At 55.9% G+C, this 22,681-nt stretch overlaps 1 protein-coding gene across 1 annotated transcript in view; it reads left to right on the forward strand.

Moving 5' to 3' along the window:
- Nucleotides 1-4,260, forward strand: part of CACNA1I (calcium voltage-gated channel subunit alpha1 I) — a 125,564-nt gene extending 121,304 nt beyond the window's left edge. The window contains exons 34-36 of the mRNA XM_075552618.1: nt 135-300; nt 2,221-2,417; nt 3,643-4,260. Coding sequence (XP_075408733.1) covers nt 135-300; nt 2,221-2,417; nt 3,643-4,260 — 981 coding nt within the window. The remainder of the gene's footprint in view (nt 1-134; nt 301-2,220; nt 2,418-3,642) is intronic.
- Nucleotides 4,261-22,681: the final 18,421 nt, after the last annotated feature.

Consider the following 22,681-nt stretch of genomic DNA (forward strand, 5'->3'; position numbering starts at 1 on the left):
GGAGTTGCTGAGGAGAAGAAGGCAGGGCGAAGTCTGAGCAGCCTCTCCAAGGCGGCCCTTTGGCAGGGGGGCCGCGGGGGGAGTAGGGCATGAGAACTGTTGTGATGCCCGGCCACCACCCCCCTTTCCCTCAGGGTGAGCCCGAGCCACCAGAGCCCACCCACGTGGAGGACCTGGGTGAGTGCTGCTTCCCCTTACCCAACACGGCCATCGCGCTGGGCCCGGAGAACTGCCTGTGTGAGATGGAAGCCGTCCCGTTCAACCCGGTCCGGTCCTGGCTGAAACACGAGAGTAGCCCAGGTGAGGGCAGGCGTCCTCCACTGCCCCTGTCCTTCCCCTCCCCCACCTAGTGTTTCTGTCCAGAAAGAACCTGGGGGACATCCGGCCACAGGAAGTGAGCATCATAGGCTTGAAAAAACAAGGACAAAAGAACGAGAGCCAAAGGATGCAGACAGATGGCTGATAATTATACCGAAGCTCAGGGGAAGGGCAGGTGGATGCTGAGCTTCCTGGGAGCCCTGGTGATAAGGGAAACAGGCTGATTGTGCCGCTCTCATTCCCAAGCCGAAGGAAAGCTGCCAGGTTCTGGATGTCCTTTCAAACTGTAGACATTCGTCCTAGAGGTCTTCACACGAGGGGCACAAGGAACACAAAGCCTTTTTGTGAAAATGTCTTGATGTTCACGCTTGACATCCAGCTGCCCCAGCCGGCCTGTGTCTGTGCACCTCGGGCCGGTGGTTTGGCTTAAAAATAGGGGCTTGGGTTACCCCTTTAAGAAGCTGCAGAGAAGGGGGGCTTTCTGTGGAACCCCTAAGTCAGTACTTCTTGGCTTGATATGATGGCCAAGACCCCAGACCAAGACCCCTGATTCGAAACCAGGTCACAGGAGTCGTTTAAACCAGTTAACCATTGAAATGTTGGCACTTTCCTTAAATTGGAAGATGGCATGGAGTCGAAAGTCCACCTAGCCACCTGGGGGTCATAGTCACATGCCCCTGAATTCCTATACTCACCCTCTTCTGGAAGCTCCTGAGGTCACCATGGCCAGGGAAGGCTACTGCCCTACCCCCACTGGCCTCAGATTCCCCTCTGCCTTGTCCGGGCTCTCAGGAGGGAGGGCCACACAACATGGTGGCCAGGGGCAGCTCGCAGCCTGCTCTGCCTGCCCCTTGGGTTTGGGCCGCTCTGCATTTTTATACTGTGGCTGTATATATACATATACGTATGTATGTATGTATATTTGACTAACTCATGTGGTGGGCTGCTAACTGCAAGGTCGGTGGTCAGAAACCACCGGCCGCTCCAGGGGAGAAAGTAGAGGCTTTCTAGTCCCATAAAGCGTCGCAGTCTCAGAAACCCACAGGGTGACCTCAACTTGGTGGCGATGAGCTGAGTGCGGAAGCAGGCACAGCAGACTACACCTGAGTCCGTGTGTTTGGCCGTGGACAGTTCCGGGAGGCCGATGACCTTCCTCGGGAGTTGTGCGGCTATTTTCACAACCTCATTTCTGAGTGGTTCCTCCCCAACGAACCTACATGAACACCCTGCCCTTAGCCTAAGGATCCCATCGAACCCTTCTAGTTGCCCGTTGCCAACCCGATCCCATAGAGATAGATCCTCCGAGATTGCAGTGTTCCAGGCGGACAGTCTTCCCTAGGTAAGCTGGCCACCCGAGTGGTATTGTGAGCTAAGCACTTGAGCTGCTAACCATGAGGTTGGTGGTTCAAGGCCCCCAGCTGCTCTGTGGGAGAATGATAGGTCTGTCTGCTCCTGTAAAGATTTACAGTCTCAGAAACATTAAGGCTCTTTGCTGCCCTGTCTGTAGGGTTGGAATTGGCTGCAGTGTTGCTGCTGGTTGGTATTGCTTGGTTTTAGGAAGACTTCAGGGGTTCAGGATGTTACTTCTTATCCTTCCATCCCACTCTCCCCCTCCGGGGGAGGCACTCTTGCCCCCATTTTACAGAGGAGGAAACTGAGGGACCAAGACTTGAACCTAGGTCAGCTTGGCTTCCACAGCTGTTTTCCCTGTCCTTCCTCATGGGAATGCACACAGGCAGGCCTGATATACTTTCTCCAGTGTTCAAAATGGGAAACAGGCTGGGAGGGAGGCTTGCCTCTGGGCAAGAAGCCAGTCAGGGTTCTGCTGCCCACGTCGGCCTCCAGGGGCCGGCCTCCAGCCTGAAGAGGCTCCCCTAGCCCACCTCTCCTCCCCTCCAGCAGCGCCGCCGAGTTCCTTTTCCCCGGATGACTCCAGCCCACTCCTGCCGATGCCTGCAGAGTTCTTCCACCCAGCTGTGTCCTCAGGCCAGAAGGGGCAGGAGAAGGCCACCTGCCCCGGGACGCTCCCCAAGATTGCACTGCAGGGCTCTTGGGCTTCCCTGAGGTCCCCCAGCGTCAACTGCGCCCTCCTCCGGCAGGTATGGGCACCCAGGCTCCAGGGAGCTCCCCTGCTGGGCCTCTGAGATGCCTGGAGGTCAAGAGCTGGGATTCTGGAAGGGGGAAGGGGCGGGCTGACTGAGGACCCAGGGTGGTCCAGTGCCTGGGGGGCCCTCGGGTAGAGAAGAGAAGCTGTTGTGTTTACATCACTGGGGTGATTTTCTGGAGCCCGGTTTGACAAATGTTTAACTCGGGGACCTTCACATAGGGACCTGGTCTTCATGCAGGATGATGCTGGGACTGGGGGCTGATAAGATGGGCAGGGCCCGGTCCTGGGGACCATGAAAGTCATGCAGGATTGGAGGGCGGGGGACACAGTGGAAACTGCCTCCCATGGGGCATGGTGATGGCAAGATGACTAGGAAGGAAGGTGGGAGGGTAGGGTGAGGGCTGGTGGTCAGTGGGCAGAGGGCACAGAGCAAATGGGGGCCCTGGGAGAGGCAGGTGTGCCCACTGGGGGGTGGCGGCTCAGTGGGATGCAGGAGAGGCGTGCGGTCAGCTCCTCAGCACAAAGCTGTATCCCCACATCTGCGTATTGGACCCTGCGCTGGGACCCAGTGCAGAAAGCTGGGCTGACTGTGTGTGTATTAGTGTGTGTGTGTGGTGGTGGTGGGGTTCACAGTGTGGGGTGAGTGGAGGCCTCAGAGTGTGTTTCACAGTGTGGGGTGTTTGAGGTTCAGTGTGTGTGTATGTGCGTGTTTCACAGTGTGGGGTATTTGTGGCTCAGAGTGTGGGATATGTGTGTGTCTCAGTGTGGTGGTGTGGCATGAGAGATTTAATCAATACATAGGAATTGTCACCTGTTAGAGACCTTGACATAGCTACGGGATGTGTGTGTGTGTGTGTGTATCTCGGTATGAGTGGGGACAAGGTGTTAGATGAAGTCAGGGTGTTGGTCGAGGGGGACCTGGGTCATGATCTGAAGGCAGTGGACAAAGGGTTGAGAGATGGGGAGCAGGCCCAAAGGTACCCGAGGGGCATGGCAGGCCCTTTTGAAGATCGGTCCAGCCCGTGTGCAGTGGGCTCAGAATCAGACTCGGGTTTGACCCGGTGATGCTAGAGGCTGGGCCGGGAGTGGGGCAGGTATCGCCACCCCCCCACCCGCCCCAGGACCGCAGGAGTGGCGGTGCCTGGGGGATGGTGTCGCCATCTTCATGAGGGGCTGGGGGCCCTCGCATGCCCCCAGCACCTGCTGCCCTCCCGCAGGCCACCGAGAGCGACACATCGCTGGACGCCAGCCGCAGCAGCTCTGCGGGCAGCCTGCAGACCACCCTAGAGGACAGCCTGACGTTGAGCGACAGTCCGCGGCGCGCTCTGGGGGCCCTCGCACCGGCCGCGGGTCCCCAGGCTGGCCTGTCGCCCGCTGCCCGCCGCCGCCTAAGCCTGCGGGGCCGCGGCCTGTTCAGTCTGCGCGGACTCCGGGGGCACCAGCGCAGCCACAGCAGCGGCGGCTCCACCAGCCCGGGCTGCACGCACCACGACTCCATGGACCCCTCGGACGAGGAGGCGGGCGGCCGGGCGGGCGCGGGCGGCGGGGGCGCGGGCAGCGAGCACTCGGAGACGCTCAGCAGCCTGTCGCTCACCTCGCTCTTCTGCCCGCCGCCCCCGCCGCCGCCGCCCGGCCTGACGCCCGCCCGCAAGTTCAGCAGCACCAGCAGCCTGGCGGCGGGCCCCCGGCCGGGCCAGCCCCGGTGCCTGCCCAGGAGCCCCTCCTGGGCGGCCGAGCGCTGCAAGGACCCCCCGGGCCAGGCCGAGCCGGCCTCCACCCGACCCGCGCCGCCCCCCGGGGAGCTGGGGAACGCAGCGGGCAAGAGGAAGAGATGAGGGGGCGCCTGGCCCGCCGGCCCGCGCGTGTCCCTTCTTTTTATCTCAGGAGCCAGGGAGCAGACAGCAATACTTTGTCCACCCCGGGAGTGCGGGAGTGGACAGGGCCCGGCCGTCAGGCCGCCCAAAGGGGAGCAAGGGCAGGACCTGGGCAGCCCAGGCTCAGACGCTGTGTGGCCTCCCCTTGCATATCGGTATATATATACATATATATATAGACAGACATATATATTTATTTTTTTTACTGAAAGCTAAGACTCCCAGAAAGTGCTATGGCCGGGCAGTGTACGGGTCAGGGCCTGCACAGGGACAGGGACGCTCTTGTCTGGCGTTTTCCGTCCACCTCCATCCCCCCCGGGCCCAGCCACCCTGGCTGGGCAAGACGCCCTGAGAATTTGGAGCCCTGCCCCGTCTGGGCTGAGGTCCCAGGGGGTCCGGGGCCTAGGAGATGGGCCCAGAGGAAGAGGTGAAATTCGGGGTGCCCCTTTTTTTTCCTTTAAAAGAAGAAACGCTGCTAAGATCCCGCATCACGCCCCGCCCCCCTTAATATCTCGGGGTGTCTGTCTTGTCGTTCCCTGCTGTCTAGTTTTTGTGAACAGTTTTTGTAGACACCCCAGCACACTAATGCTCTTAGTCAACAGTTAGATGTCCTCTAGAAAAACCAGGGTGCGTAGCTGCACTTCTCTGAGGGCAAGGGGTGGGGCTCTGCCCACTGAGTGGGCTGGCTGCAGGGGCCAGGTCCCCAGGAATGAGAGGGCAGAGGTAGGGCAGCAGGGGAGAGAGGGGAGGGGGCCAGCTTTGTGGTCACTTACTGCCTTACAGGCTGGGGCAGGAAAGCCAACTCCACTCTACCTTGCCGTGTCCCCCCCACCCCCCCAATGCATAAACCCTTCCCGAAGGGCAGAGTGACTGGCACCCCTCTCCCCCCCAGTGCAGAGTGACTGGGCAGAGTGACTGGCACCGGAAGGACTTTAAACAGGGCCAGGGGATTGGAACCCCCATCCTCCCGACATCCCTGTCTGCCCGTCGCTGGTTCTCCATCTCTGTTGTACCCTCCCTCTGTCCCCAAAGCCGCTGCTCGGACTTCATAACAGCAGTGTTTAACTGTCGTGTGTTTATTTCGCTCTTCATTAGAAGTGGGAGGTGGGGACAGAACACTGACTCCAAGTATTTGCAGGTTGAGGTGAGCACGGAGGGAGCCTCAGGAGGCTTTCGCTGGTCTCTCCCTAGGGCCCTGACTTCGAGCCCTTGGGCAGTGTTGGAACAGCATCTTGGACAGGCTCTGGGGGTCTTCAGCCCCTGCCCCACGCAGGCGCAGGGACCCTGTGGGCCTGGGCACCTTGTCAGAGCAAAAGACTTGAGGCTGTGTGAGCCTCACCCGGCACAGCCTGAGCCCGCGAGGACAGAGGCACCCACCCCACCCACAGCATCCCAAAGGGTGCTGACCTTAGATTCCCCAATCTGAAATGCCTCCGGGGTGGGGTGGGGCCTGAGGTTCAGAGGGCACAGCAGGGCCCCCCCCAGCTCAGCCCTAGGCCTGATACCTGGAGGGTTCACTGGTGCTTCCTGGTCCCTCCATAAGACTGTAGTCCCTGAGCCAAGGCCCCTGGAGGTCCTCCAGGCTGCAGGCTGCCCGTGGGGCTCCGGTGACTGATGTGGAGCCGGACCTGGGTTCATGGCCGTTAGACCAGTGGCCCACACACTCCTGAGAGGTTTGCTCCCGGCCTCACCCTCTGCGATTGTTCTGCTTGTTATTGGGGGAGAGGTGGGGGGAAGGAGGCAGGAGAGATGGTGGCGTTTTATCTGGAGGTGAAGGGGGCTTGCCATGAACATTCACAGGTTGGGAGGGGCTAGCGCTGGAGAAGTCACCTGCCTTGGTGGGCAAGTCCACCTGGGATGGGTGCTGGAGCCCTGAGGGGGTCTGTGACGCAGGGAGACCCCTCACAAAGTGGCCAGGCTGCAGGGAGATCATATGCCAGGCCCAGGTGCACCTCCTTCCCCCGCCATCTTGTTCCATCTTCCCAGCAGCCGTACGGTGTGCACTGATGTGCCCCCACCCCACGGTCAGCAACAGGGTACAAGGAGGGGACAGCCAGTGGGAACTGGACTTGGTTGCTGAGGTCTCAGAACTCCAGGTGTCTGACTTTATCCCTGTGGGCATCAGGGGACTAGGGCAGTGGAGTGCCTGACTGCTATAAGGCAGAGGGTTTAGGGCTTGGATGAATTGGGGCTGTGCCCCCAGCCTGTCCATCACAAAAGCACAAATGTCCTCTAACCTACGTGGGCCCAGCTGAGGGCAAGGGACCCTGAGCCATCTGCTTGCAGGGGTGGCTGGAGGACACTCAGAACAGCTGCACGGTCAGAGGGGGCCACGGCCTGCCTCTGGCTCGACCCTCTTCCTGTCCCTGCCCTGGCCTTCTGCAAAGCAGCCTCCCCAAGGTCAAGTGTTCCCATGCCAGCTGCCTGCCTTTCGTCCCCGCCCCTCCCTCTGCTGCTCGGGCTCGACTGCAGCCCGACACACCCACTCTTCTCGTCCTTGTGCAATAATCAGTGTTTGGGCAGAGCCGGACCCCGGGGGACGGCCCAGGCGGTCTCCTCGGGGAGCCCTGGCCCGGCCCCGCTGTGGCCTTTGCTCCCCAGTCACTGTACAGTTTCTCTGGTGTGAGAGAGCCTCCCTTCTACAGCGGATGGCGCTGCCACCCACCGGTCCCCAGGGCCTGGGCCTAGAGCGACACAGTGGCACCCGCCACCAACGTTGTTCTGAATAAAACCCAGAAAGTCCCTGTGTGTGTCTGCTTCTTTGCTCGTGCGGGTGGGTCGGGTGCTAGGCCCTCCTTCAGGTTCAGGCTGCGGCCCGGGGAGTCTTCATGGGGGGGTCTTTTGCTTGGCCGGGTGGGAAGAGGCTGGGCCTGGATCTCTACTCCATCGATGTAACAGGATGGTGGCCCGGGGCAGGTGGGCCTCACGGGAGTCACACCTCACTGTAGTTGTTAGATGCCATGGAGTCAGTCCTGACCCGTGGCCACCCTAGGAATAGCCGAAAGAAACACTTCAAGGCCCTGCCCATCCTCACGTTTGCTCCTAGGCCCGAGGCCATTGTTGCCGCCACTGTGTCCGTCCATCTTGAGGGCTTCCCTCCTTCACTGGCCTCCACCAGGCTGTCCTCCAGGGACTGGGCGCTCCCAATAACGTGGCCCAAGCACGTAAGACAGACTCTCGCATCCTTGCTTTTAAGGAGCATTCTGGCTGGACAATGGGGTCCGGTGGCGTAGTGAGTAGTCACTGGGCTGCAATCCACAAGGTCTGCAGTTTGAAGCCACCAGACGCCCCACAGGATAAAGGTGAGGCTTTCTGCTTCTGTAAACAGGGACAGCCTCAGAAACCCAGGGGGGCAGTCAGGCCCTTGTCTTTAAGGTCGCCAAGGGTCAGAAGTGGCTTGATGGCAGTGAATTTATTATTATTCTTATTTTGGTTTCTGGCCATAACGTAGCTTCCAGGCGGACGTTGCTTTCAGCAACAGAGCAACACACAAACCACCGGAGTACAAGAAACAGACACGTGGTGGGACCACCTCACTACAGACAGTTTCCGGAGCGCGTACCGAGAGTATTCGGAGACCCTCAGCTGCGGAACGAACCCAAAGGGACAGTGACCACCAAACGGTTGGCTCCTTGTTGCCTTGTGTGTCCACAGCCCAGCTTTGGTGACCCCAAGGCCTGCCCACTGGTAAACAAGGGCTGAGCTGAGGCCCCCGAGGGAAAGCCTGTTCACTGGCCCCTTTTGTCCACGCACCCTGCATCCTCAGCTTGCTACTGCTGCAGCTCGTTGATATGATGGACCAGTCCAGGCGGCCACCTGGATCCCTTGGCTGGGGCACGGAGTGGGCGATGGAAGGGCGGCTGAAGCTGGAGGTTTGGCTGCAGGCTGTGCAGCACGGGGTCCCTGGCTGTGCTCCTCGCTGCTGACAGGTGAGGGACGGGGCATCCACCTCACTCCAGATGAGTCCCTGAAGGACAGGGGAGAGACAAAAGCATGAAGGAGAACATGTAAGTGTGTGTGTGTGTGTGTGCGTGTGTGTGTGTGTGTGTGTGTGTGCCTGTACCATGTCCCCACTGCTGCCTACTGCCATCTGGAGAAGGGTGCATAGCCTCATTTGACAGACAAGCAAGCTGAGGCAAAGCTGAGCCCTCTGGACCATGGGACCCTGGCTGGCTGGTCCTGCCTGTGTGTGGCTCCTCACCTCAAGACCTGGTCACCGTCCAAGTGTGGGTCTCATAGCTAACGGGCCCAGGGACCTCTGCTGCCCGAGAGAGCATGCCTCTGGTCTCCAGTCCCGTTTCCCAGTGCTCAGTGGCAGACTGCGGACTCACACACCTGGACCCCCACCAGGGGCTCAGACTCAGATTGTCCAAAGACAGCTCTGCTGGCTGGGTCGTTGTCCTTGGAAACCTCACTCCTCTGCTGCCTCCCAGCCAGACCCTTCTGCCTCCCCATGAAGCTCAGCATGTATCATCTCTCCCCATTACCCCTCCCCATCTATCATCTCTTCCCATGTGTTATCTCTCCCCATGTGACTTCCCCCATCCGTCTCTCCCCCATGAGCCCCCCCAAATGTCTCTTCATGTATCATCTCTCCCCATTGCCCCTCCCCATCTATCATCTCTCCCCATGTACCATCTCTCCCCATGTTTCTCTCCCCATGTGTTATCTCTCCCACGTGTCTCTCCCCATGTATCATCTCTCCCCCTGTGTCATCTCGCCCCATGAATCTCTCCCCATGTGTTATTTCTGCCGATGTATCATCTCTCCCCATGTATCATCTCTCCCAGGTGTCTCTCCCGCGTGTCTCCTGACCATGTCTTCTTTAGCACATCCTTTCCTACCCTCTGACCCCATGCTCAGGCCTCAGGACCCCGTAGCCCCAGGCTATCGCTGGCCTTCCGCTCAGGGCCAGTGCCTCTGGTCCCCAGTCCTCCTGAAGCAGTGCTGTCCTCTCTCCCGCCGCCTCTGCCACATCCCTCTCTGTGACTCTCATGCCTTCCTGAGATGAAGCCCCGCCCCTCAGCTGGCACACCAGCACCCTCCGACCCCAGTCCCACTCCTCCTCTTTCATCCCCGAAACCCTTGGTCTGCTGTCCTTTCCCTGAGTGCACTGCCATCTCATCTCTACCTGTCCCTCCCCTCCCCCTCCCACCTTTGCCCCTGCCCTCTGACATCCTCAGCCTTCTGGGTGACTTGACACGGAGCATGTGTCCTTTTGCCCCTTTGAGCCCAAGCCCTTTCTTTATTCTCGTTGGCCTCACGTTCTGCTCTATTCATATGTGTTGTAGAATGGGTACATGGATCATGAGGGTTCGTTTCCAAGCTTGTCTGACACAGATACGGGGAGTTCTCAAGGATAGGACGTGTCCAGTTTATTTGTGTCCTCAAGGACCCTCTCTGGGTCAGCCCAGGGAAGGAGCGCAATGATGGATGGATGGATGGATGGATGGATGGATGGATGGATGGATGGATGGATTGGGGGATGGGAGGCTGGGGGTGTCAAACTGCCAACCTTTGAACACCTGTTCCAGCTGGGCTCCTTCCTCCCAAGACAGCAGATACATGAAGAGTGAGTGAATGAACCAGTGGGCATGCTGGGTGGAAGGGTGTGTGACTGGCTGGGTGGGTGGGTGGCTGAAGGACGGAATAATGAAGAACAAATGGGTGAGGGAGGGAACTTTGGCTTCCTGAGATGATGAGGGGGGGGGGGTGTAACCTTCACCCTTGCTGGCAAGATGGCCACAGCAGTCTTCTCCACACGCCTGCCTGGCTTTGGCGTTCTGGGCCACCTACCGGCTGGACCAGAGTCCTTGGAAGGAGCCAGTGGACTGATGGCAATTAGAGAGATGCTGGGTCTGGGGTGGGCTCGAGAGAGGAGAGAGGGTCCATGCAGGTGAAGAAGAGGAGGTTCTTGCAGGCAGGCAGAGCACTGGCACAGAGAGCTAGAGACAGGCCACTCGCCCCTCACCAGCCGGCCTCCCCTCCTGCTTACCAGCTGGGAAGACCCTGGCCAGCCAGAAGCCTCCTCATGGCTCGTACTCTACATCCTTCCTTGTGCACGTGGCTCTACCCTCGGCAGCCTGGCTTTGCCCCACATTGCGACCGAGGCCACCATCGGGTCCCAGAGCCCACTACTCTGGGCCCCTCAGGTTCCTAGTGGCCTGAGGATCATCTCCTCCAGCCCTTTGGGCCAGGACCCTCTTTGGTTGCTCTTCCCAGGGTCTGTGGTCCATGCACTCCGGACCTCTGTCTCCATGTCCAGCCCAAAGGGAGGAGATAAAGGTGTGCAGAGGAAGGTGTCCCCCCTGGGGGCGGGCAGCATGTCCTCTGCTTCATTCATTCACTCACTCATGGTATATCTGCTGCCTGGGGAGGAAGCAGCCCTGCTGGCACAGAGGTTCAGGCTCTCTGCTTCCAAACAAAAGGTTGGCAGTTTGAGCCCACCAGCTGCTCCTTGGATTAAGATGTGCCCATTTGTGAAGGTTCACAGCCTTGGGAACTCATGTCCCGTAGGGTCTCTCTGAGTCAGAACCGCCTCCATGGCAGAGAGTTTGTTTGGGGTTTGATGCAGATCCAGGACCACGGCCTTCAGTCTGATTACAACTCAAGGTAAGGACGACCAACATCCTCACAACTGAGCCAATAGGTAACATCATGATGGGCAGAGAACAGATGGACATGATCGAGGATGTTATCTGGCCTAGATCCACATGCAGTGCTCATGGAAACAGCGGTCTAAAAACCAAAAGATGTGTTGCATGCGGTACATCTGTGCACAAGACCTCTTTAGAGCAAGGATGTTTCTCAGGACGAAGGTGTGTCTGACCCAACCCCTGGTGTTCTCCACAGTCCCGTCTGCATGTGACAGTTGGACACTGAGTAAGGAAGACAGCAGAGGAACAGATGCATGTGAACGGTGGTGCTGGAGATGAGTATTGGAAGTTGCATGACCTGCTCAAAGAACAACCCAATGGCGAGACTTGGTCTTACCTACTTTGGACATGACCAGGCCCTGGAGGAGGACATCATGGTTGGTAAAGTGTGCACAGGGTCACTTTGGGTCAGAACTGACTGGATGGCACCTAACAACAACAGTGAGAAGGAGGGTGTGGACTGGAGGAATGATCAGGTCTTAATGGGTTACTGTGTTGGCCTTATATCCCAAAGGTTAGCGGTTCGACCTGCCAGCCACTCCTTGGGTAAAAAGTGAGGCTTTCTGTCTCCCTAAGGATTTGCAGCCTCGGAAACCCTAAAGAACAGGTCTACTCTCCTGGATTGGGTGGCTAGGAGTTGGAATTGGCTTGGTGGCAGTGGGTTATCAGATCTTTGTGGACACCAGTGAAGGGACCCCAGAGAAGAATCTGACCTGGTGCTGCTGGAACTCAGGACAGTGGGGACAGGTCAGGTGTAAGCCATCCCACCCACTGGGCCCAAGCCCTGCTGTGGGGCCTGGGCGGTCACAGGAAGATCCAGACCCAGGCCAGACAGGCCTCCTGGCAGCCCGTATTTGAGCTGGGTGGCTGGGTACCAGTTTCACCCTCCCCATCCCAACTCTTCTGTCTCAGAAGAAATGTGGCCAGGAGGCACCTTTGAGTAGGGACGGCGAGACTTTATCCCACATGCTTTGGACATGTTGCCAGGAGAGGCCAGTCCCCGGAGAAGGACATCCTGCTTGGGAAAGTGGAGGGGCGGTGAAAGAGGACAGACCTCGACAAGATGGACTGACCCAGTGGCTGCAAGCGTGGGCTCAGGCATGGGAACGTTTGTGGGTCTGGTGCAGGGCCTGGCGGTGTGTCCTTGTGCTATGCATCGGGTCACTGTGAGTCAGAACCGACTCGATGGCACTGAACACCACACAACCATGGCTCCTGGTCCTCAATACCTTACCTGTCCCCAGTGCCCTGTGTGACCTGGGCCCTCCCTTTAGCCTCACTTGCTCGGCCTTTGTCTCTTATCCCACCAGAGCTCAGCTTGAAGGTCATGTCCTCCTCCACCCCAAGCTGCCCCAGTTCTTCCTCCCAGTTCTCCCAGTTCTGTCTCCATCCTTGTCCGTGATGTCATTGCCTGACCGACTCCTCTATTGGACTGTGCCAGCCTGAGGGCAGTGATGATTTAATTTCCCTCCTTCTGGAGATGAATGGAAAGGTATGTGTATGTATGTATGCAGAGATGCATGCATGCATGTATACCTATATGGGTTTGTAGATGGTAGATTGATGTGTGTGTGTGTGTATGGGTAGATGAACGGGTTCACAGATTGTGGGTGTATGCATGTATGGATTCATAGGTGGTAGATACATGGGTGTATGTATACACGTATGTATGGGTTCATAGATGGTAGATAGGTGTGTGTGTATGGTTGGATGGGTGGGTTCACAGATGGTATATGTATGTATCTATATATGTATGGGTTCATAGATGATGGGTGGATAAACCCATCGCCTATGACTACACAGCTGTGTTTGGAAGGAGAGGAATTTTAATTACCCAAACTCTACCTGTGGAAACGGCCCTAGAAGGCGGCCCCTGGATCACAGGGAGACGGAGGCTGAGGTGACTCTCATGCACACCACCCCCTCTGAGCCGGGAGCTGGTGCCCAGGGCACTGATGCCGAGCCCCAGGGAGCATGGCCTGGCTTTGTTGCCTTCCCCTCACCTGTCACTAACGAGATGAAAGCGACCTGCTGCCAAGGGAGAGAGACGGGCTTTAGAATGTAACAGCCACCAACATACTCACCCAAGAACATTGATGAGAAACACTTTAGCCACCAGCACTTTTTATTTAGACCCGAATTCATGAATTTTAACCCAACTAAACACGGACATGCTAGGTATTAATATATGTATGATTATGCAAAGCCACTCTCATGGCTGTAATGAGAACTAGACTCTGACTCAGTGGGGCCTTCCAGGAGGGAGACGCCCTCGGTTCCAGCGCTGTGACACCCCACCCCCTTGCTGTTGTCATGGTTACGGGGCTGCCGTGGGAACCAGCTGGGAAGCTGGCCCTGTGGGGAAGGCAAGCGTTGGGCCAGGTCCTGCCGGCCTCCTGCTCACACGGGTCAGGAGCCTCTCTCCCCAGGAGGGCGGGGGGAGAGGGGACATGTCCCCAGGGGAAGTGGAGGGAGAGGGTGATGATGGCATTGGGGGGAAATACCATTCCTGTCAGGCCCCCAGCTCATCCACCCTCGGTCTGTCTTGACTGGTCCTCCCGGAGACATCCCTTCCATCTCTCAATAAATGAGCACCTACTATGTGTCCAGCTTGGGCGAGGCGAGACAGTAGTGGCGCAGCGCCGGTCTCTGCCCACACAGAGGCTGCTTTTCAGAGCAGATAGACCTGCGAGGGGACAGGCGAGGAGACGAGGTGGTGTGGCAGGTGTGTGCGGGAGGGTCCTCCCGGAGGAGCTGTGGCCTGAAAGACCAGAGGGACCCAGTTCACCTCCTTCCCGACAGGAGGCTGGGAGAAGGGCTGTCAGACAAATTAGGAGCTGCCCAGTGAGACCTTCTTTTAAGAACCGTTTCGGGTACGTTTGCTCCAAGTAGCACAAGAGATGGACTCGTTTGAAAAAAATCATTTGCTTTGTTTGTACTGTGGTTGAGAATAGACACAGTAGAACAGACCCAGTTCAGCGGCTTCTCCGCACACACGTCGGTGACGCGGATTCTATTCTCTGAGCTGCGTCACCCTTCCGGGGCTCCTTTGCGTGTCGCTTCTCGGGCGGGAGCATAAACGTGCTGCTTTGTAGGGTCCCTGACTCATCTTTCCAGCGGCGGTTGTCCATCTGTTCCCACATCCTCCCAACACACTCACCGCCGTCGAGTCGATGCCGAATCAGAGCCACCCTGCAGGACAGGGGAGAGGAGAAAGCCCGTCTCCACCCGCTGGGCTCCTTCTTGCCCCCACACAGCGAGACCTTAAAAGAGGACCCTGCTCCAGGCTGACAGTCTTCATGGTCAGCCAAACGATTGCTCGGTTTGTAAGAAGACTTCCAGGGTAGGGTTGGTTTGAGTCTTAAGTCCATCCAGCCTCCACGGCTCAGGAAGTTTTTGAGTGCTTGAAATTCTTTTCTGCATTGTCTCTCTCTCTCTCTTTTTAAATCAAAAGATCATGCTATTGGGGGCTCTTCTAGCAATCCGCACATCATTTGAATGGCATATTCGTACACATGTGGCCATCATGGTTTCCTGGATATTTGCTTTCTATGGAGCCCTTGGTATCTATCAGCTCTCCACCCCATGTGTGTGTTCAAACAGAGATACTTAGTTATATTTACATTTCTCGTGCCATCTTGGCTCGACTTCTAGGGAGCCGCTTAGCAGAGTGGTTTTGGCTTGGCGTCTCCCTTGAGGTCTGTAGTCATCCGAAAGCCTGAGGGGGACGAGGCGATCTCCTTGCAAAGTGTCACTCCCATAGATGGCAAGTTGGGGATGGCTGCTGGCTGGGGGTATTGCCTCTCTTTGGTTATGATTCTTCTGTAGCAGTTTTGATCCACATGTTTAGGAAAGGTAGCTGGGCACCACCTACGTTTTCTGGTCTCGTGGCAAAGGAGGCAGTGGTTCTCTGAGGCAGTTCCTGACACATTCTATTCTTGACTCCTGCCCTTGACTCTGCCTCGTGAGCTCCAGGCAAAGACAGAACAACTGTGTTTGTGCTTTTCAAGACCTTAAGGCCCCACATACAGCAGTAACGCCACACATGTGATGAGTGAAAACACCAGTTAATGGATTACCATAATCAGTGTAGACGCATGAGTCCTTGTTGATCTGGAATTCAAGTTTAACTGGGCATCCTGTATTTGTATTTTCTAAGTGGAAGTCCTGTAGGATGACTTTCCCAGGTGTGAGCAACAGAAGTGGTCCCATTACCCATTCCAGATCCCCTCCCGGGTTTGGGGAGGCTGCTCATGGTCTTCGGGCCAGTCTTGTCCCTGCAACCTGCTTGTCCTCTGTCCTGGTGGGTGGGGTTTAAGTGAAATGCCTGCTCTTACCCAAAATGGCTCCTGTTGCTTCCAGGACCTCTGTGGAGGTCTGCCAGGAGGCCAGTGGGCTCTGGTCTGGACCCTCCACCCTGTGTGACTGTGGATATGCCATGCCAGCCAATTACTGCTCCTCCCCTCCCACCTCCTCTACTTGGCTCATTCTTCTCCACCATGCAGATCCAGTGCAGGGGTGGCTGCCTCAAGAAGCCCTCCTGGGTCTCCCCCTTTGGCTGACCCAGGCTCTCCCTGCTCCCATCAGTGAGGCTGGATTGATCCTTGAGTTATAGATACCCACTGCCACAGAGTTGATTCTGGCTCAGAGCAGACCTGCCCCCAGAGAGTCTCCAAGGCTGGAAATCTTTATGTCGGGAAGCAGACAGCCTCTTCTTTCTCCTGGGGAGTGGCTGGTGGATTTGAACTGCCAACCTTTCGATTAGCAGCCCAGTGCTTCGTCCACGCGTACCATCAGGGCTCCTAACATTACCTGCAGATTATGAGTCCTATGCTCCCTCTGTGCCTTCCCTCCTCCCGCCTCCCTCCCCCTTCAGTCTTTTCCCTTCCTGTCTGGACTCGGTGGCTCCAGAGGGTCCGCTAAGTAGTCCTCAGGACTTCCTGACCCTGAGTCTCCGGGGCTCAAAAGGGGAATTAGGGTCCCTCAGTAGAAGGCTTGTGCCCGGCAACTAACCTCAAGGGTTGAGCCCACCCCAAAGTGCCACGGAAGAAAGGCCTGATGATCTGCCTCCATGCATTGGCAGTTGAAAGAACCCAGCGGAGCTCTTCTATTCTGTAACACATGGGGAAACCAGGCACCAGAAAGGCCTCTGCAGCCCAGGTTTTGTTTGTTTTGGGTAATGGGGTACTTGGAGAGTTTGGGAGGGGGAAGGGAGGAGAGGGTCCCCAGTAAGGAAAGGGGCTTCGCTCGGTTGGGAGAGGCTCCCTTGAGGGGTCCTGAGCTCCACTCAGGGGTGTGTGTGTGTGTGACAGAGCTGGGTCCTGCAAGAGAAGCAGCCACATGGAGCCTCCACTTGGGCTAACATTCCCAGGGTCCACAAGGGATTGGAGGAAGCCAAGAGCTCCCAATCCAGATGGCTCAGGACACCAGTCCCCCAGGATTCAGGGGTGGAAGACACACTCTAATCCAAGTCCTGCCTGAAACAGATCCTTGGTGGGGGCTCCTTGCCGTTGGTTCACAGAAAGTAGAGTCTGCTCTGTGTTCACGGAGCTCATGGGCGGGAGCGCGGGCCCCTTCAGTCACATCCTCATGCCACATTGTGTGTGGGCTTGCAGTGAGTGGCCGTGCCTCTGGGGCACAGGGTCAGAGTCTTCGGGGAGCTTCAGAATCTCATCTTCCCCTATACCCGGTCTGGGATTTCCAGAGAACCAAAAAACCCAGTGACACTCATCTATGTACAGTAAAGACATTTGCATCAAGAACGCAATGTCTGTCAAGAACGTGACCCACACAGCAGCAGGCTCAAGTCCATGCTAAACTGGGGGCCCTTCCGTACTCACACAGCTGCCAACGCCAGGGGACCAGGAGGCTGGAAAATGAAGCAGGCAGCCCACAGGCTGATAGAGACAGCTGAGTGGATTCAAGGCAGGCTGCTGATGGTTCCCAGGGCCAGCAGGCCATGTGGTGGTCCACTGACCCATGTCTCAAGGAATCAGATACAGGAGCCAGGCCAGTTGGAGGAAGGACAGAGAGGAGAGTTCTCAACAGAGTATCTTTACAGGATATCAAATAAGCCACACCCATAGGGAGTCACCCCTAGTAACCCGAGGAAGAAATTGTGTTCCACCCAAACTTTATAGACCCAGCCAGGTTGACACAAAACCTAATGATCCCAGGGAGCCTCCTGCTGCCTTCTCTCTGTGGGCAGCCAGGCTGGTCGCTTCAGGCTCTCCTTATTTTCAGGACCAAAGTGTGACGTTGAGGACCAGGCTGCTGTGTGGGGAAGGTCTGTATACCCAGGTGGTAATCCCATCTCCCTCCACACTCAGGTCTCCGCTTCTGGTCCTCGACCCAGGCCCCAGCTCTGCTGCTCCGCTGGTGAGCTCTCTGTTCACTTGTCTCTCCTGGCTGGCTTTTGCTGATCTCTGCCTCTGTCCCTGTCTGGTTTTATCTCTCTGTGTGTCAGGCTCTCTCTGTCCTGGTCTCTCTGCATCTCTGTCCTTCTCTGTCTCAGTCTTTCTGCTCCTGTCCTGTCTGTCTCTCCCTGTATCTCTGACTTTGTCTATCTCTGACGCTGTCCCTGTGTTTGTCGCAGTGACTCTGCCCCTGTCTGTTTCTCTGTCTCTCATCCTCACATGAGGCATGGGAGATGAGCTCCTTAACCAGACTGCACTGCGGGCAGGGGGGAGGTGTGGCCTCATCCCCACATAGGACGGTGAGTGCACATGGTCTGCATGGATTCTGTGCTCGGCCAGCTTCACAGGGTGCATCCTCCGTGTGTTCAGCCTAGATAAGGACACTCAGGACAGGGCCCCCTTCCTGAAAGCAGCCCATGAGTGAACATGGCTCAAAGTCACCTTTGCTGGATCCATCCTGGTGCTGTGCTGATGTGGGAAGTGGCGGGCCTCTCACCCCACTTCAGGGCACCGCACCCTCCATGTTCCCCAAGTAAGGTGTCCCTACAAGAAGCTTCTTCCTTCTGGGGGTCCACAGTAGGGATGGAGGCCAGGGTCTGCCACAGTGTCATCTCTGCAGAGCCAAGGACCTTTGGAGGGGAGCAGCCAGGAGTGTCCTTTGTGGCGGATGGGGCCAGCCCAGGGGGATCTCATACGAGGCTGAAGGACACATGACCACTTCCACAATGGCCCTCAAGGACAGCTACCTCCTGATGCCCATAGCCTGTGTAACCCCTGTCCCTGATGTGTGGACCTACCGACTTTGTGGGAGAAAGCAGAAGGGGCACAGGTCACAAGGATGTCCTGTCCAGATCCGGACTTCTGTCTGGCTTTCTCACTCTCTGGGAACCCAAAGTCACGTGGTCACAGCCATTCAGCCCCACTGGATAGAACCAGCAGCCACGCTGTCAGCCGCACTGTAGGCCCTGACCTTGGTACTGTAGAGGCCGTCCCTGGGTCGGAGGACAGGCCCTCTCTGCTCTGTGAACGAGGCCATGAGCCTCGGCGGAAGGTATGTCTTAAATCCAGCTCTTTTGAGTTGTCTAAGAAGTCACCTAAGCACTCACCCTGCCACCGAGTCCATTTTGACTCGGCCACCCTGTGGGCAGAACAGAATGGCCCTGGTGGGTTTCTGAGGCTGTAAATCTTTATGGGAAGAGAAAACCTCATCGTTGGATTGGAACTGCTGAACTTGAGGTTAGCAGCCCAATGCAGAACCACTATGCCCCAGGGGCAAGCCCAAGTGGGGAAAGGCTGACAAGGAACCAGGTCAGGATGGGGCGGGGGAGAGAAGCTTAAAGAGATAAGGACCTCTCCCTTCACACCCTCCACCGCTGAGAACAGACCGAGGGAAACTTGAACTAGGGGCAGGGGCCTGGATTGAGACCTCACACCTCTTACACTGTGAGGAAGCCAATTTCTGTCTGGTACCTATCTATCTGTGGAATTTGTGGCACAGCAAGAAACCAAGACAGTTGCCTATGCAGAAGCCCATACAAGGGGTGAAGACTGAAATCTGACTCCAGCCAGTTCTGGGCACTGAGGCCCTCGGGCATCAACCCGCAGGAAGTGAACCCTTCAGCAAAGCACTTGACTGAGCTTGGAAAATAAAACCTTCCCGCCCACCTCCCATGCAGTCTGGAGAGGGGCGTGCCCCAGCCAGCGCCGTCTTGATTTTCAACAATGCAGTATTCTTGCTATTCATGGGATTTTCCGTAGCTGATCATGTTTTGAAGTTATCTAAAAGGTTTTCCGTGGCGAATTCCTCAAAGTGAACAGCTTATTACTTCTTAGTCTGGAAGCTCTCCTGAAACCTGTTCACCGTGGGTGACCCTGCTGATATGTGAAATATTAGGGACATAGCTTTCAGCGTCATAGCCATGCACAGTTAGGACAGTACAACAAACTGACGTCATATTTATTGAATCTGTATGCTGAGCAGGCAATCCGAGAAGCTGGACCATCTGAGGAAGAATGGGGCATCAGGATTGGAAGAAGGCTTGTTGACAACCTGTGATCTACAGACGACACCGTCTTGCTTGTTGAAAGTGAGGAGGACTTGAAGTACTTCCCGATGAAAACCAGGGACTGCAGCCTTCAGTATGGATTACAACTTAATGCAAAGAAAACCCAACTCCTCATAACTGGACCGATCGGTAGGAGAGTCCTGGTGGTGTCATGGGTTACACATTGGGCTGCCCAATGCAAGGTTAGCAGTTCGAATCCACCAGCCACTCCCTGAAAGAAAGGCAAAGCTTCCTACTCTTGGAAACCATAGGGGGAGTTCAACTGTGGTACCAGCCCCCACAATCGAACGGGTCCAAGGGGCAGTTGTGTATTGAAGGGTAAAATGAAAGAGACATCAGTCAAGATAGGGGATGCGAGAGCTCACCTCCGGGACCATCGTGACCTCAGAAGCCAGGCCCCTGCAGAGAGAGAGAATATATTTCCAACCAAGGCTTATGTACACTCTAGGTGAGTGCCAGCCCCCCTAATTACAGGTAAGCACATGCAGAACAGGAAGGGGTTGCACAATAGGCATATGTGTAACAGGAAGCCATGGCATACACGTGACAAGATGGGCGGACTCTAGAGTCAAGATGGCAGCCTAACCTTGGTCGTCCCTGAGCTGGCTTGACCTTGAGTGTCTTTGGGCTGTCCTTTGGGGGAACCATCCTCTATCCTTATCAGAAGGGAGTGGGCTCTGCTCAGGGCGGGACAGCCCATAGGGCCTCATTGCCTTGGATGGCTGACAACCTCCAGGCAGATCACCTTCAAGCAGCTGACCTCCCAGTGTATATATAGTCAGTGTTCGCAAACAGCCCCTTAGGTTTGGCATATATTATGGGGGACAACCTGGGGAATAACGTTTCTGTTTCCCACAGTTCAGCCCTCTCTTACAGGTTTGATATGAGCTGGAGTCGACTCGAGGGCAGTAAGTTTGACGTTTCAGACCAGTGGGCAACATTATGATGAACGGAGAAAAGATTGAAGTGGTCAAGTTCATCCTGCTTGGGTCCACAATCAGTGCTCGTGGAAGCTGCAGTCAGGAGATCAAATGTTTCGCTTTGGGTACATCCACTGACAAGACCTCTTAAAAGTTGTAAAGTGCAAAGATATCACTTTGAAGACTACAATGCAAGCCATGGTATTTTCAATTGTGTCGTGTACTTGTGAAAGTTGGATATTGAATGAGGAAGACCAAAGAAGAATCGATGCATCTGAATTACGGTGCTGGTGAAGAACATTGAAATTCTCAGCATACCAAACAAATCTGTCTTGGAAGGACAGCCAGATTGCTCCTTAGACTCAAAGATGTACGTTGGACAAGTTATCAGGAGAGACCCATCCCTGGAGAACGACATCATGCTTGGTAAAGTGGAGGGGCGGCTCAGAAAGACCCTCAGTGAGATGCATTGGCCCAGTGGCTGCAACAATGAGCTCAAACAGAACAGCGATTGTGAGAATTAGGCAGGACCAGGCAGTGGGTCGTTCTGTTGGACATAGGATTGCTATGAGTTGGAAGCAGCTCAATGGCTATTAGCAACAACAACATTGTATGCAATTTAAATATCTACATATCCATATTCTATGTCTGCCCCATCGCCATCAAGTTGACTCCAATTCACAGTGACCCTGTAGCATCAAGTAGAACTGCCTCAGGGCGGTTCCAAGGCTGTCATCGCCATGGAAACGATCACCAAGTCTTTGTCTCAGGAGTAGCCGGTGGGTTCAAACCACGGCCATTTCAGTTCATAGTCCAGCACTTAACCGCGGTGCCACCAGGCTCTACCTTATGAATCTGTAGAACAGGCAAACTAATTAACCCACAGTGAGTGGACCAAATCAGGCGAGTGGTGTTATTTGGGCCCAAGAACAGGGATGGATTGAAGAGGCCCTTGGGAAGGTGGGAATGGTCCCTGCTGTGACGGTCTTGTGGGATCCGGGCCTCTGAGGCCGTCAGAAGCCCACCACGGACTCCCTGTGTGTGAGCGCTTACCTGTATCCATGAACACGCTCTGGTCTAGTCAGATTTGTAAGGTAGAATTGAGGTCATAATAGTGGGGGTGGGGGGCTAGTGGGAGGAAGCGTTAAAGAACTAGAGGAAAGTTGTATGTTTCATTGGTGCTAGACTGCACTCTGACTGGCTCGTCTCCTCCCCGAGACCCTTCTGTGAGGGATGTCCAATTGTCTACAGATGGGCTTTGGGTCTTCTCTATTTTATTATGAGTTTTAAATCCCTCAAGACCAATAATGAGAATACAGATACCAGGAGGGTAAGGCGAAGGTGGGAGTAGAAAGGGGGAACCGATCACAAGGATCTACATATATAACCCCTTCCTAGGGGGATGGACAACAGAAAAATGGGTAAGGGGAGACAGCAGTCAGTGTAAGACATGGGGGGGGGGAATTTTTATAAATTATCAAGGGTTCATCGGGGACGGAGGGGGAGGGAGAAAATGAGGAGCTGATATCAAGGGCTCAAGTAGAAAGAAATTGTTTTGAAAAGGATGATGGCAACATGTGCACAAATGTGCTTGACACAACGGACGGATGGATGGATTGTGATGAGAGCTGTAAGAGTCCCCAATAAAATGATTTAACAAACAAACAAGAGGATCCCACCCATGACATTCCAGGCTGGCACCTTGGTTGTATGGAAATTCCACATCAGAAAGAGTGCGTGCTGATGTCCTGAGAGGGATGTGGACGGATGGTCTTCAATGAAGATAAGACGGATGGCTGGGGGGCTGGACTCACGTGATCAATGCAAGCACGGGTGAAAAGTGAATTGTAGGGCGCTCCCTTCTGGGTGCTCCCTAAAGTCTTTCCACGCGGGCGTTTGCGTGAATTTTTCATGGTAAACTGCTGGAACAAAATCACGCATGTAGCAGCTATTTACAGAACACCCATGAGAAAGAAATGAGCATTGCATTGTGGTCTGCATTGTCATGCCGACCAAGGCCAGGCCCTCTCGTGCGCGCGACCTCACTTTAGCTGTGGTGGCTCACAGGTGGCGCTCTCTCTGGCCTGGGCTCCATCTCCCAGCAAAGCCGCTCCTGCTGCCTGTTGCCCGAATGGCGAACAGCTTTCAGCAGAGCTTCCAGACTAAGACAGACTAAGGAGGGAAACCCGGCGGTTTGTTTCCAAACAACCAGCTAGTCAAAACCTTGAGAACCTCACTGGGCCACTCTGTACCAAACCAAGCCACATTGTGTTCCCTTGGATGTGGGGTCCCCGTGAGTTGGGGGCCAGCTTCAGTACCACTAA

This window comes from Tenrec ecaudatus, chromosome 6 (genome assembly GCF_050624435.1).
Source record: "Tenrec ecaudatus isolate mTenEca1 chromosome 6, mTenEca1.hap1, whole genome shotgun sequence".
NCBI lineage: Eukaryota > Metazoa > Chordata > Mammalia > Afrosoricida > Tenrecidae > Tenrec > Tenrec ecaudatus.